The 15,000-nt window shown below is 39.8% G+C and overlaps 1 protein-coding gene across 2 annotated transcripts; it reads right to left on the bottom strand.

Moving 5' to 3' along the window:
- Positions 1 to 450: 450 nt before the first annotated feature.
- On the bottom strand, positions 451 to 6,604 carry LOC125047868 (enoyl-CoA delta isomerase 2-like). Of its 2 annotated transcripts, none has more exons than XM_047646397.1 (7): positions 6,550 to 6,604; positions 3,768 to 4,014; positions 2,771 to 2,928; positions 2,505 to 2,622; positions 1,996 to 2,115; positions 1,575 to 1,745; positions 451 to 785 (listed from the first exon to the last, which is right to left on the bottom strand). In XM_047646397.1, the coding sequence occupies exons 1-7, from the start codon at positions 6,582 to 6,584 to the stop codon at positions 675 to 677; spliced, it is 960 nt and encodes a 319-aa protein (XP_047502353.1). In that variant the 5' UTR covers positions 6,585 to 6,604; the 3' UTR covers positions 451 to 674. The 2 variants fall into 2 exon arrangements, with proteins under 2 accessions (XP_047502353.1, XP_047502354.1); XM_047646398.1 differs by lacking the exon at positions 6,550 to 6,604 and adding an exon at positions 4,867 to 5,006.
- Positions 6,605 to 15,000: the final 8,396 nt, after the last annotated feature.

The raw sequence follows: 15,000 nt of genomic DNA on the forward strand, positions 1-15,000 counted from the left end.
TGTCCGTGTAGTTGTATGTGTTTGTGTGTGTATTAGTACCTGCGTGTGTTTGTGTGAATGTATGCGTGATAGTGCGTGCGTGTGTGAGAACGTGCATTTGTGTGTGTGAACGTGTGTGCGTGAGAGTGCGTGCGTGCTTGTGCGTGTGTCGATATAAGTACACACATACACTCTTTTACATTCGAGGTGTCGTGTCCACCTGGCCGCTGGCAAATAGCAGACGTTACCTTCCTCTTCGTTGTCCTGATCAGCCTGTTTAAACCTTAATTGAAAAAAAAAGCTCAAAATCTGGTTTCCCAGATTGCCGACATATTGGATTAAAGTGTTACCAACTCTCGCCTTATTACTGTAATCAGCAGTGCAAGCCAAAGACTGTTTATTTTTATTATCATTATTTTTATCGGACATTTTATTTCCTGCTTTTTTCCAGGCTTATATAAACTATTTTATAGACTAATCATTCAGTATATTCATCATCACTTCTGAAAAGCAGGAACATTTTGTAAAGTAGAAAAAAAGCATATGTCACGTGGATACTCAAAATATAGGTCAGTATTCACAAATCCCATGTCTCGTCTCCCGTTAAAAAAAGTATCTCCTATCTTGTCTTCTGTACCATTTTTAATATATCAATTAAATCAAACTAATTCACAAACGCCACGTCTTGTCTCCCGCTAAGCTTTTCCATTGCAGTCACTCATGACAAACTCTTGATATTCCTCTTTGCCAGGCAAGTTCACGGCTACAAAACGCTCTATGACTCGCTGGCATTCTGCAACATTTACCTGTAATTAGAAGAATAGGGAAAATAGTAGGGGTTTGAAAGAAAAAAAATCAACACTGGGCATCTCTGGTCTTTAAGTTGGGTCCTGTGTATTATGTGTGTAATGTTCTTTTATTATAAAACATACGATCCTGTGCATCGTGTGTTAGGTTCCTTCGTTAAAAGTAGGGTCCTGTGTATTATTTGTATTTATGTTCCTTCACTGAAAAAAGTAGGGTCTTGTGCGTTAGTTTACTTCGCTAAAATATTCCCCCCGAATCACCTATTTCAGCAGGTGCTTCTTACCAGTTTATCACAGCTTTGGACCTGTAAGTATTATCTGCGTCATCATCTGCTTGGTTGCTGGACAAGGGAGAGGCCTCTGTTGCACGGGGGAAAAACTCGGGAACTCTCTACAAACGTAAAAGATGTTTTAAAAGGTTCCAATAATGTACGTGTAAAGGGCAGAGTGTGTCAAAGTGTTTGGGGTTTCGAAAATGTTACGAAAAAAGCCCTTTATTGTTACGAAAAAAGGCCTTTATTGTATGCATGACAGCTCATCCTTTCCAGGTGGCATCTAGTAATACATATATAACAGTTTCCCACCTAAAAGAATCATTCACATTTAGACTTATTTGTAGATATGCACTTTTTTGTACTATAATGATTGTCTACTAAGTCTGAAACAATAAACCGTACCATGGAAAAATAAGTAGAAAGAGAAATATAAATAAATATCAATTGTTCATTTTACACTTAAAAAAAATGGGAGAGCTACCAATGAGACAAAACTAAATAAAGATCTTCCCACCTTATGTAAGGCTTCCTTGTGAATGTCACGAATTAATGCCTTCGTGTACACAAGGGACTTCAGTGGCAACTTAGCCATTGAATGTAATCGCTGTTGCACGTCTTGCTGAAATGTTGCCTCTGGGAAGACGTCAGTCACTAGGCCTAGCCTGTATGCTTCTGCAGCTGAAACCTGTCGCGATGAAATTAATCAATAATAAGGTAAACATATTTTCTCTATCATTACAACCGTTTGATAGTACATTAGCCTTTGATTATTAACCATTACAGATCATTTATTTATGTATATCAACTATCAACCTTTAAAGCTAAGTGTTATATATATATATATATATATATATATATATATATATACACACACACATATATACATGTATCCATTAAAAGATTCTTCTACAGAAAGTTTCACTTCTCTTCTTTACCTTTTTATTAAACAACAACATTTCTGTAGTTTGTCCTGGACCCATAATCTTTGGGAAGGTATAAGTAGAGCAGCCTTCAGCAGTGATGCCCAGCGCAGAGAAGGGCGTGAAAAAGATAGCCTGCGGAAATGAATGCCATTTTGATCTTTGGAAACAGAAGCTGTGAGTTGATTCTTGCAATTCCTGCTGCCAGATCATCTGTAACTATCGTCTAGGACCTTATTGTTGAACTCGGCAGGGTTGATCAGAGACAGAAAGTTGAAACATTTGTGATTTCTGAATTTGCTACGATATAGGCAAGCGTGAATACCGGAGTATATTAAAGCATTAATATTCAAATATGCAAATCTATAGCTATACGTACATCTTCTTTCTTTCAAAGCTTTATTTTTTTTTTCCATTTTTTTCAAAAGGGTGAAGCACACTGAAAGTATTGAAATAAACATATTAAAAAAAAAAATCCTTCAAAAGGAAATTCCAGATGAACACAATTAGAACTCTCTACTTACTTTTTCCTTGGCATAAACAATATCGTAAAGTGGCAGCAGGGTAGTGCCTGCGCCGACAGCTGCTCCATTGACCAAGGCCACCAAAGGTTTTGGAAAATCTATAAAGGCCCCGATGAATCTGAAATTTACAACAATCGTCATTTCTATGCCCTGGATTTCATTCCAATTAAAACCTCTCAATATACATACACTGAGCCTTTTTTTTTCATGCAGTTTCGCGCAGTACAATATTACGTATATGAATGTTCTGACGAAGCCGCATTTACCTGATGAGGATGTCCCTGGTCTGAACCATCGTCAAAGTCCGAAAGTTACTCTGGTCGTTCCCTGCTGTGAACACATTTCCAGAACCTGTTGTCGCTGTGATAACGGTATTTGGATCGTCTGCAGCCTCTTGCAAGGCCACAACTATCTCATCAAACATCTGTATGGATATAACATAAAGCATGGTTATAAATACTGAGTCCGCTGATTTTCCCATTCACTGAATCATACTATTTGATCAATTTTTGCTTAGTACTTTTCCAATGAAAATTATTCTCGTTTAGGCATTACTAGGGGTATAATATTCATATTCTAAAACATAGATAGGTATATTTTCTCCTTCCCTGCCCAAGCTCACAACAGCCAGATGGGCAGCATATCGGTCCTCTCCCATTTTACCGTTCTTCCTAAAAGCTCACACATAGAATACCTCAACAATGCGATGCCACTGTCTCGCCCATCCCTCTACTCAACACCCAGGACTCGAGAAGAACCCCGTAGCGTTGTGTGAAGCAAGAGGCCATCGCAGTCCAGGCTCAGTTCTGTTTCCGAGAGCGCGTGGTGGGAGCTAGATTTAGACTCAGTGAGTGGTACAGCATTAAAAGGGAGACGCGGCATTGGATACTTTTTTCATTAATGTGATTTAGAACAAGGCCAGGGTGTAAGTAATTACTTTATTAGGTTTTGGGAAAAAAGTGAACCCTTACGGGATGCAAGCTCAGCCTCTTTCAGTAGGTTTACATTCTACAGAAGAAGCCGATGATAGTTTTCAGTGACGAGAAAGACAAAATCAAACCTGCGACTTCATAGACATTGGCAGCTAATGAGGCTGGCAACGTCGCTGCACTGACACTCCCCTGTGAGAATTGTCAACTGAACCCCTAACAGGATTTTCTGACAGACTAGAACAACCATCTGCCACAGTTACTAGAAAAGGGGATGGGAAAATAGCCATACGTATATATCACACACTAAGAAAAGAGTGAAATAAACAACAACCTTTTCATTAAGAGCATTCTTCTTCTCAGGCCTGTTGAAGGTGATAGTCCTGACGCCTTCATGAAGAGTGACAAGGAGGTGTTCGTAGCGAGAGCTGTCTGCCGTGGGGTCTCCAGGAGGGGAGCTGGACATCGATCTGGTCGAGTGCTGCCAAAAAGCATGGCTATCCTTATCCATGATCTTGGGTTTCAGTCCCCAGCTGTATAAGGGGAGCGAACTTGTCGAAGTCTGGGCATAGTGTACCCTTCTGAAATGGATTAGGTACTTAGTATTTTGAGGAACACTTTAACTAGAAAAAGTGTACAGTATGTATAGTAATGATATTTTCAAATTACAAGGAGGCTGGTACACGTTGCGATCTTTCGTGGTATACTCTCCTGAAATGGATTAGGCGTAGTATTTTAAGGAAAATTTAAACAATGATGTGCCGCAATTATGAAAGTGTTCAGAATACAAGGATTCTAGTAATAGGAATGTTGATCTTGTAACTGGAACTGAATCATGTAGCCCATTACCTCCAAGCCAAAGTGAGCCACTGCCAGCCAGCATCCAACTTGTTTTTGTTTTTTGTTGTGTTTTAGGCAGTGATCTTTAAAAAAATAATAAAACTTAATGCTGAACTTAAGAAAGATTGGAAGACTTTAAACTGTATATTCTGAATACTAGAAAGTACTTTTATTTGGATTAAAAATTATGAACAAATTACAAAGTAGTGATGACGTCTCTGGCACATACATATATACAATTACATGCATGTGTGTATATATATATATATGTGCGTGTTTGTGTATGCGTGTATGTATGTATTTATTTGTATTGATAAGAAAAGTCTCAGTGATGTCATCTGTAACTAAATGACCTAGACTACCGTCCCCTCTGTCTTGAATTTCCTTGGACACCCAGTCGCCAGATCATTTCGTATTCATCTCATTGAGACCTAATAAACAAAACAAACTATAAACCCGAATAAAGCTTTCGAAGTTGCGTTGGCGGTTGAATCTCATCTCTGATAATAAAGCTGGAAGAACACGGAGATGAAACTTGGCACAATCGTAGAAATGTATGACTTAGACAACATATCAAAAGTCACATGGCCTACCGTGCTTGCGTTAGCCGTTATACTGGAAAATGGTCGTCGTATTAAAACTAAAAAGACCTCTCGGGTGAAAAATTCTATTCATTTCCTGCAGTTATAACCAGCAACGTTGTAAAGAAGTTACGTAGAATCTCGCAGTATGGTGTCCCTTTGATTACGTCTCTGGTGACCGTGCTGCCCCCAAACGCCATCGAATGGAACTACATTACCCACAGAGCCGCATAGTGTGCGATTAGCATGTCGACCGGGCATTAGTCGTGAATCTCTTCCGCTTCCAATCTTTGACTATACGTATTCAAATAAACCTTTTTTTTTACCGAGGTAGTAAAGATTGGCGTAATGTATGTGAATCGACGTCTTTATTTGCAAGACTGGCATGGACTTGCGTGGTGTATTTCTACGTACCATAATTTCTTGTTGAACGATTGGGTATTGAAGTGAAATAATGAGATAAAAGCAAAAACTTGGCACAAATGTAGAAATGTGTGACTTGAACGGCATATCAAGCAATCATATTTATATAAATGAATTATGTCGGACAAATATCTTGTGAACAAATTTATAATACATATTCTGTAATACTTACATAAAACAGCAACGGAAACGTCAAAGAAAAAATCGCGTGCGTGCGTGCGTGTACAAACATAGATATAGATTTTGATAAATAGAAATATAGATTGATGAAATTATAGATATGTACATTTGTATGCGTATGTGCATATTTGTGTGTAGAGATATATATTGTGTGTAGAGATATATAATACATAATTTCACTAATAAAAAAATGATGTTTATAAAGACAATATTGTTCAATAATTTAGCGGAATGTTTGCAAGTTATGGTTATCTTTTTACCAAAACATACATTTTACGGAAATTGTCTTTGAAAATAAACTTATTATTTAAATTTCAATATTTAAAAAAAAAAAAAAATATGTGGCATAAAACACAATCAGTTCTAAACAACTTTTATTGACAGGTGTTCTTGATAATGCTATCATTTCACGCGATATTTGAATTTTAATAGGATTCCAATATAACGACCATTTTCCAGTATAACGGCTAACGCAAGCACGGAAGGCCATGTGACTTTTGATATGTTGTCTAAGTCATACATTTCTACGATTGTACCAAGTTTCATCTCAGTGAGATGAGATTAAATCGCCAACGTAACTTCGAAAGCTTTATTTGGGTTTAGATTTTGTTTTGTATATTAGGTCTCAATGAGATGAGTCACTGAAAATCCATATTTGATCATTCATGTCCATTACAGGCTTTTCAACTTTTTTTTTCGTAATTATATAGTCCATGCTTCTTCCAAATCCACGTGAAACTCGTACTTGGGATCGGGATTTATAAACATTATAATGTGACAGAGAAACCTAATGTCATGTGTAAATGTTTAAAGTCTTTTTAAAACACTGTCAAGCGAGTAACGTTATGTAAATGTTAAAGTCTTTTTCAAACACAACTATAGAGCACTGTCAAGCGAGTAACGTTATCTCTGTGCCACTGACACATGACACATTACCTCGGTGGGTAAGTTATTCATCGTAGTGAAGAGCTCACAAATTCACTCTAATTATGAAAATAATCTGGAATTATAGCTCGGATATTATGAACACAGACTCGAGACATAACTAAGCTAATTATCCATTATATCCCCACGAAATATACTGAAATTTACCGAAAAAACGTAGAGAAGCGGCCTAATGTTGCCATCACTGTATCTCAAGAACAACTGCCACAACGGTGTTCCCACTTCCCAATGAGGAAGCATGAAATGTATACAAAATATCACATTTAACCGTTAAAATGTATCCCGTGAACTTTAAGACGAATCTAGAAAGTTTCCCTTTAAATTAAATCAACAAACATCTCATAACAGTTTTGTTTAATTTAGATGCTCTACGATAACATATCCAGTGAGTCTTATCTCAGTGCGTGCGTGCGTGCGTGCGTGTGTGTGTGTGATTTGATTTGATAACATTTATTTACAGAACAGTGTACATGCCCTGCAAAAGGCCAGGGCAAGATACCAATGCATCTATCCAAACTGGCTGTGGTTATATTTTTTGTAGAGGGCTATCAGTCAGACATTAGTGTCATATACATGCCTGAAGGGCTGTGCTATTAAAATATCATCTGGGTGGTAAAAAAAAACTTTTATATCACTAATCAATAAAATTAATATAATCAATAAGTGCTGATCTGTGAACAGTACTATTTGATCGATAGGATGCAGTTTTTATGCAACAGAGTAAGTAATAGGTAAGTTTATGCGACTTGGGCGCCTTGCATAGTTTGCATTGGTGATATGAAACTGAAAAACTGCATCCTGTACATATTGAATTGTGTCCCAGCAATACTTACACAATGCCAGATAGTACCATGTCCGTCTTTTTTTCATCTTTTCAGTGGTTCATACCTAATAATCTCGGAGACAGCTGATTTTGTTTCATTTTTTGAGAGATAGCGGTACTACATAATATGGATCTTCATGGGAATGTGCTAACCTGGCTGATTGATCAACCCTGTCACATAATGATATTACTATATATGAGAGGGTATCCACTATAGTGACACTTGAATACCCTGTTCTAGTTTAGAAATTTGGTGAAGGATATTTCTAGTTACCATGTTTTCTGGATTAAATGCAGTGAGCCTATGGAGAGCGCCTTGGCTGTGAGTAAAGACAGCCAGGTGTCGCTGCTGCTCACTACCTTTCTTAATGGCATGATATATGGCTACTAACTCGGAATCAGTTGTGCTTCTCCAGTTTGAAATACACGCACATTGTTCAATAACGATATCAGGAATTAGTACACCAATCCCTGCTGCTCCGTGAGGATCAATGGAGGCATCACAGTAGACTGCAAGTGGGGCGTACAATGAGGGGGATGTAGAATGCCATCTATATATTTCAAGTAATGGGCTTTTAGTTCCTTTTACGAAGCCATGGATTTAAGCCCTATTAGTTTATCAATATAAGCATATAGTTCTGTGCCAAGGAGCAGTAAGTACTGTTTCTGGAATGTTAATAGCTTCGTTGTCCCATGCATTGAAGAACATAATATGAGCAGTTTTAGTTTTCCATTCTAAATTGGACTGTATGAGGTTGGAGTATCGAGGCCGGGTATGCATAATTTATCTCATTTGATAGAATATTGGAGATTCGTGATCTGGGTAGAAGCTGCAGGAGTCTGATGCCAAGTATGGTGTTAACATGGGCGACACGACCTTGAATAGAGGGGAGGTCTAGCTCTTTCCTCATGACGAGAACTTTAGCAGTCATTGGGCATCCAAGTATAATTCTCATGGCCTTGTTCTGTAAAACTTCAAGGGGTTTGAGGGCACTCGGTGGCAGCATACTAAGAACTAGGCATGCATAGTTTATCATGGACCTGACAAGGGAGATATACACCAACCTTAGGATTTTAAGGGAGGCACCTCCATATCTGTTATTTATATATTGCAATGGTCTTAAACGTTCAAGGTAACGTTCCTTGGTATTTTGAGCAATACTGTCCCACAATACGAGAGTTGTGGGACATGAGGTGGGGAGTAGTCACCATAACATAGATAAGATATTTATAGGTGTCAATTCTTGCAATAGTTTGCCCACCTAACCTTGGAATGTAAGGTAGTTTAGGAGATCTGGAAATATGCTTAGTTTTGATTGGGTTGATTTTGCTGAGCCTCTGTAGAACATAATCCCCCCTATCAAATACCTGAATAAGAATGTCATCAGCATAGGATGTGATGGTGCATATGTTTCCTAACTCATCGTTGAGTTTGCAAAGAGAGTGCATAAGTATATTAAACTGTGTAGGGGACAATACTCCCCCTTGTGGAGTGCCTAATCTAATTCGCCATAAGCACTGTAGGCACCTTGGTACCACACTTTTGCTCTTCTCAAAGATAGATAATCCTTTATCCATAACAGAAACTTGCCCTTAACTCCTAAAAGTTTTAGTTCATGGAAGATTGCAGTAGGGGATTCTCTGCCGAATGCTCCCTTAAAATATATGAAGTAAGAAGATTATGCATTACTTCCACTTAGGCACTGTGCTAGATACATTTGTGTTCTCCCTTTTTGAAAGCTAAAGACGGGTGAATCAGGTCTTTGATCTGATGGTGTAGACGAGTAAGGAGGATTCTTTCACAGGTTTTAGACAGGCAGGGCGTCAGAGAAATTGGTCTGTATTCATCAGGCCGTCCAGGTTTTAGGATGGGAATGATGGCTGCCTGTTTCCAAGTGGTAGGCAAGATGCCTGCCGTGTAGGTTAAGTTGAAGAGATCAAGAAGAGGATTTTTTCCCTTTACCTGTACTTTTGCAAGAGGTCGGATGATGCCGTAAATGATTCTAACAATCTTTAGGTGCAGTGGATTTGCTAAGTCTTTATGACCGCAAGGAGTTCTTCCCTTGTAAATGGTGCATCAGCCTCTTCTTAGAGGTGGCACTGACAGTAAATTTCGTTTTTATGGCTTAATGTAAGGGAACACCTACGTATGGATAATGGGAGACTATCAAGAGAAGTTTCCTCACACCATTCAATGAGGAGAGATGAAGCTACCCCTTTCTGGATGTGGCTGGGGTGTTATACTGCATGTATTGCCTTTGATTTTGTTGATTTCCTTCCATACATTACTCATGGGTATCTTGGAGTCAACTGATTCTGCCCAGGCATAAAATCATTCCTCCCGTTTTCGAGTTACCATTGAACTTTTTACTAAAAAACACAAGATCCCAGCCAAGTACGGGTTTTTCCCCAAGTGTCGTAGCTGACTTACTGTAGGTCATATGAACCTTCTAAGAAGTTTTATCTCAGGGTCTGTGTTCAGTTGTTGTGCACGTCTACCTCTGAAGGATAAAGACCCGTGCTTGGCAGGGCGTTTAGGTTGTAGTTGAGTAATGGTATTGCTAACTTGTTAACATAATTTCATTAAAGTGATCCAGGCTGGTGGGAGTAAAGTCTCCATACCAGCAGGCAACTCTTTCAATGAATTCATCATGATATTTACTAGTAAAGTGGTATCGAAGGCATGGCTGGGGTGGGGTTCTTTTGCAAAAAGGAAGGGTTATACTTAATGCCCAGGGATCACTAACTAAGAATGGAATGACTTTTGCAGTGTTTGGTAGTGTGTGCCGACTGTATAGAGCTATATAGACCAATTTTTCTAAAGGGCATAATAAGGTGTATGGGGTCACTAGTATTTTGGAGACAGTCATAATAAACCTTACCGTTTTTAAGTTCCAGGTAATACATTTCAAGAGATTACTTGGAGACATTGATTACTTGACCATTTCTTAGGCCCACTACAGGACGATGCTGTTGTTGATCGAGGAGGAACGTGAACATCCTTTCCTGAAGTTGAGATTCCTGAACTATGTGTTGCTGCATCATGAAGTAGCATTTGTAGCATTTTTTGTTTTATTTCTTCGTTGGACTCTTGTTTGTCCTGCTGCAGTGAGGGCTGAGCTGCAGCCTGTGCTGCAACTGATGCTAAAGCTGGTGCTGATGCTGGTGTAGTTAATGGTACTAGGGCTGATGCTGCAGCTGGTGCTGAAACCGTTGCTGGTCCCTGAGTTGACGGAGCTTCAACGCCTGCTGGTACTGTGGCCGGTGTCATGGCTTCCTTTGCAGGGTCATCACTGTTGACCTCTGCAGGTGTGGGAATTCTCCCACGTCATCAAAGTGCGGGGCTGGCGCGGACTTTTGTGTGTGGGGGGGGGGGGGGAGGCTGCCTGCTTATTTTACTGTTTGTTTTCTTGTCCTTTGAGTAATAAGCGCACAATGGAGAATTGGCATTATGCTCTTGTCGGCAGTTCACGCATTTCCGAGGGACATTTTTTCCTTCGGAAATCTTTTCTGCACATTCTGAACTTCCGTGTGGAAGAGCGCAGTACCGGCATCGCGGTGCGTCTCGTGGACAAGCACGTGTGCTGTGTGGTGCAGCGGTAGCGATTTCGTCTAGCAATCTTGCTGACCTACGTTCAAATCCCTAGCCGCCAGTGGATGGTAACCCCGGCCATTCCTTGCACACAGAGGATAACTTAGAAGCAAATTGAAACAGACACTATGTCACACCAAGAATATCCATTGTAACAAATGGAATCAAACTAAACCTTTGCTCCTTGGCCCCACTTTGAGCAATTAAAGCAACACGGGGTCAGGGATTTGTAGACGGCACACCTAAAGGGTGCCATGCCCTCAACCATTTTGATACTTTTGGGGATGACCTCCCCCTCATAAATAATGATGACCCTCTGGCTCATCATTCCGTTAACCTTCCTGCGTCTCGCATGGATGATGCGCTCATTGTATGCACTCATATCTCCTGTGTCCCTTGGGACATCCACCACAATGACGTTCGTACATTTTTCCTTCCCAAAAACCATGGCTTTTCAAGCTCTTCACCACATGCGCCTGTAGTTGTTATATGAGCAAGAATTTGTTCGTTCTTGCATCTGACATAAACGTTATTTCTCCCAATTTTCAGCTCGATTGATCCGTGAGTCTTATTGTAAGGGTCCCATTTTAGGGCCTCAGAGACCCAGCGATACTTATTCCCGTGTGTGCGAAACTTTGTAGCGTTCTTAAAATGCGCGCACAGGTGTTGGGGGGGGGGGGGTAGCTTCCACCGAAGCATAAAGCTGCCTCTGCTTTTTTCTTCCGCCTCTCCGGGCCCCACCAATGTCCTCCTCACTGGGGACATCATATCTCCCCTCGGTTTCCGTTTGTTAATTCGTCGCCATCGTCCCATCATCAGGGGGCGCGGCCACTCCCCGTCCACGCAGGGGCCGACCTGAGTGCCTGTCCTTTGAAAATAAAGTGACACACACGGGTCGCCTAAGGTGCCTCGCAGCACATCTGGGAGTGTGCGTAGGAGCTTTCGCTTTTAGTTTTAACATTTGTTCTTTGTATCACGTTGGAGCTTATTATGTGAACATCATCATACATTGGATCAATATACAATTGGCAGGTCTGTGAATTCCTGACTGTATCACAAGGTCACGTCACTGTGGTGTCGTAGCGTTAATTGTGTGTGTGTGTGTGTGTGTGTGTGTGTGTGTGTGTGTGTGTGTGTGTGTGTGTGTGTGTGTGTGTGTGTGTGTGTGTGTGTGTGTGTGTGTGTGTGTATTTTGTATAAGAAGGAGAATGAATATCTTCACAGTACAAGAGATGTATTTGACTGGTTTCGATTACATCTTCGTCAGATATACATACATCTGAGAAACTACAGAACATATATAGATCATACATAAGCTGACGAAACACCTGACGACCGTGACCTCCCATTCGTTATCCGCATAATTGTTGCAGCGACCTTGGGTAATGTGAATCTGCCCACTTCTGTGTGACAGTTTTCTCCGTCGCGATGTATGCAGATTCCATAATTTTCCTTTTTTGTTTGTTCAATCCTTCATGGATTACTTCTGCTTCCTTCCAGTTCGGTGGATGTTCAGCTTCATCTACATGTACCACCATGGCGTTGGAAGTCCTGTGGTGACGGACGTCAGCACGATGTTCGTTAATACTAGCATTGAAACAGCGGCCCGTTTCACCAAAGTATGCTGTATCGCATCTGCTGCAGGCTATGCAATTTACGGCACTGTAGGGGTTGCTTTCGGGCTGCTTTCTGCTTCTTATTATGTCATGTATCTTTTTTTCCGGATATGCTGGCGATTTTCACTGTATTGCCAGAGTATCTGCTGATCGCCTGGGAAATGCTACATGGCGGTAATAGGAGAAAATTATTGAAAGAGGGCGCAGGGTCTGATCTCCACCTTCTTTCTGAGGTTTAAGAGGAAGCCTCTGGGATATTTATGTTTCATGAAATAATTAATTATATAGGCATCCTCATCCTCAAGAAATTCAGGGCAGCAGAAGAAACCAATTACAACACCAAATTTTGTTTTATTGCTGTGGGCGGAGTTGTAATGGATATAATCATCTTTGTAGAAAAGGTATGAATGAGAATGAATATCTTCACAATACAAGAGATGTATTTGACCGGTTCCGATTCTATCTTCGTCAGAAATTCATGTATTTCTGACGAAGATAGAATCGAAACCGGTCAAATACATCTCTTGTATTGTGAAGATATTCATTCTCATTCATACCTTTTCTACATTTGTCAACATGAATGCGGTTCATAATCATCTTTATTCGTAGGCTTTCTAATCCTCTTTCCCCACAGTCAACAGGGTTTTCTCGTGGACGGAGTACGATCCTCTGGGGACAATAACGAGGACATCATCTACGTAACAAAGCCAAGTAGAATGTCTGCCGATTATGTCCTTGTATTCATCCCCCTCCAGCGTCTCCATGAACAGGTAGGCCATGACTGCACTCTGGACGGAGGTCATGGCAAGACCACTAATCCGCTGGTATTCTTCCCCTGCAAAATCGAAGTAGCCGAAGTCCACGCACAACTTCACTAGATTTACGAAGTGATGTTTCAGCAGCGGAAGTTCAGCATCTGTCATGGAGCTGGTGACCCTGTCGACTTCTCGGACTGCTCCGTCTGTGGGTGCACTGGTGAAGAGGGATTTAATGTCAAAACTGACAAGCTATTTGTTTTTTCGCCCGGAACTCTGAAGACGTCTGATGAGGTCCCTGGAAATCTTCAGGTGGAAATTACTAATGACCCCCACAACATAGGTTTAGCCACTTAGTCAATCGATGGGAGAGCTGCCAATACCAGAGGTGATCGGTCTCATCGGAACGCCTGGCTTGTGTACTTTCGGGAGACCTCTTATGGTCGGGTTGCGGGAGGCCTCCTCCAGCAAGTGAAGTAGGCGTTTACCTCTAGCTGAACGCAGGAGTAAATCCCTCGCCTTCATGATGCTGGCAGCTTCCATCTTTCCCTCACCTTTCAATACTTTCCTGTAAACAGAAGCATCGGTAATTAAATTGTTCATTTTATGTACATAATGATTTCTTTCCATAATCGCGACAACGCATCAGCCATACAGCAAGCAGTAATCCCTCGGACGACCCCTTTGTCGACGTCACTATCGGTACAACGGTGGTTCGAGATAGCGTAGTCGGCGGTGACTTCCCCTACGACACCTGCGTTTGACTTCTCAAGGCGATATGTCATTTTCTCGGGCTCAATCCAGCAGTCAGAGCGCATTTTTACGGCTGCCGCGGCGGGTAATTGAACTCAGGACCATCGCGGCAGTCATATATATATATATATATATATATATATATATATATATATATATATATATATACATATATATGTATGTATATGTATATATAATTGGAAAGACCTAGGTTTGAGTCCTGGTAAGGGAGGGTTGTTATATAACTATATCAATCCGGTATTGCATTATTCCATCTTCGATATATATATATATATATATATATATGTATATATATAAATATATATATATATATATATATATATATATATATATATATTTGCAACAACAAAGGGAAGTATAGGAACACCCATGAATATGCCAAGGGCCTTTTCGCTTTATTGCTTCGTCAAGGCATGACTTCCCTTTGTATATATGTTCTACTTGCAATTTGTTTGACATGAATTTCCTAAATAAATAAATAAATAAATATATATATATATACATATATACATATATATGAAGGGTGAAAACACTCTACCGTGTTGATACTATGGTAGAAAAACCCACATGTAAAACTAGTTTTACATTGTAGATTTTTCTACCATATATAATATATAAATATATATATATATAATATATATTTATATGTATATCTATATATATATAAAATATATACATATAACACAGACACAGACACACACACACACACACACACACACACACACACACACACACACACACACACACACACACACACACACACACACACACATGTATGTATGTATATGTATGTTTGTTTGTTTTTGTGTGTACATATATATATATATATATATATATATATATAATGTTTTATATAATATGACATATATACTTTATTGTTAGAATCTTTGAAACAAATTTAAATTTTGGTCCCCAATACTGTCAAGAAAATATTGTCAAGATATCGGATTTAAATTTATTATAAGAAAAAGTTTTACAGTTTATAAGGGGGGAAGGGTAAGTTTCATTGGGGTTATCTCAAAAAAAAAAATAATAATA

The sequence above is a fragment of the Penaeus chinensis genome, chromosome 42, assembly GCF_019202785.1.
Source record: "Penaeus chinensis breed Huanghai No. 1 chromosome 42, ASM1920278v2, whole genome shotgun sequence".
Classification (NCBI taxonomy): domain Eukaryota; kingdom Metazoa; phylum Arthropoda; class Malacostraca; order Decapoda; family Penaeidae; genus Penaeus; species Penaeus chinensis.

Coding starts and splice junctions, on each gene's coding strand:
- LOC125047868 (XM_047646397.1), bottom strand. CDS start 6,584: ATGGCAACATTAGGCCGCTTCTCTACGTTTTTTCG. Junction 4,015..6,549: donor CGCTTCTCTACGTTTTTTCG/GTAAATTTCAGT, acceptor AATCCATTTCAG/AAGGGTACACTATGCCCAGA. Junction 2,116..2,504: donor TTGTTTATGCCAAGGAAAAA/GTAAGTAGAGAG, acceptor TCATTTCCGCAG/GCTATCTTTTTCACGCCCTT.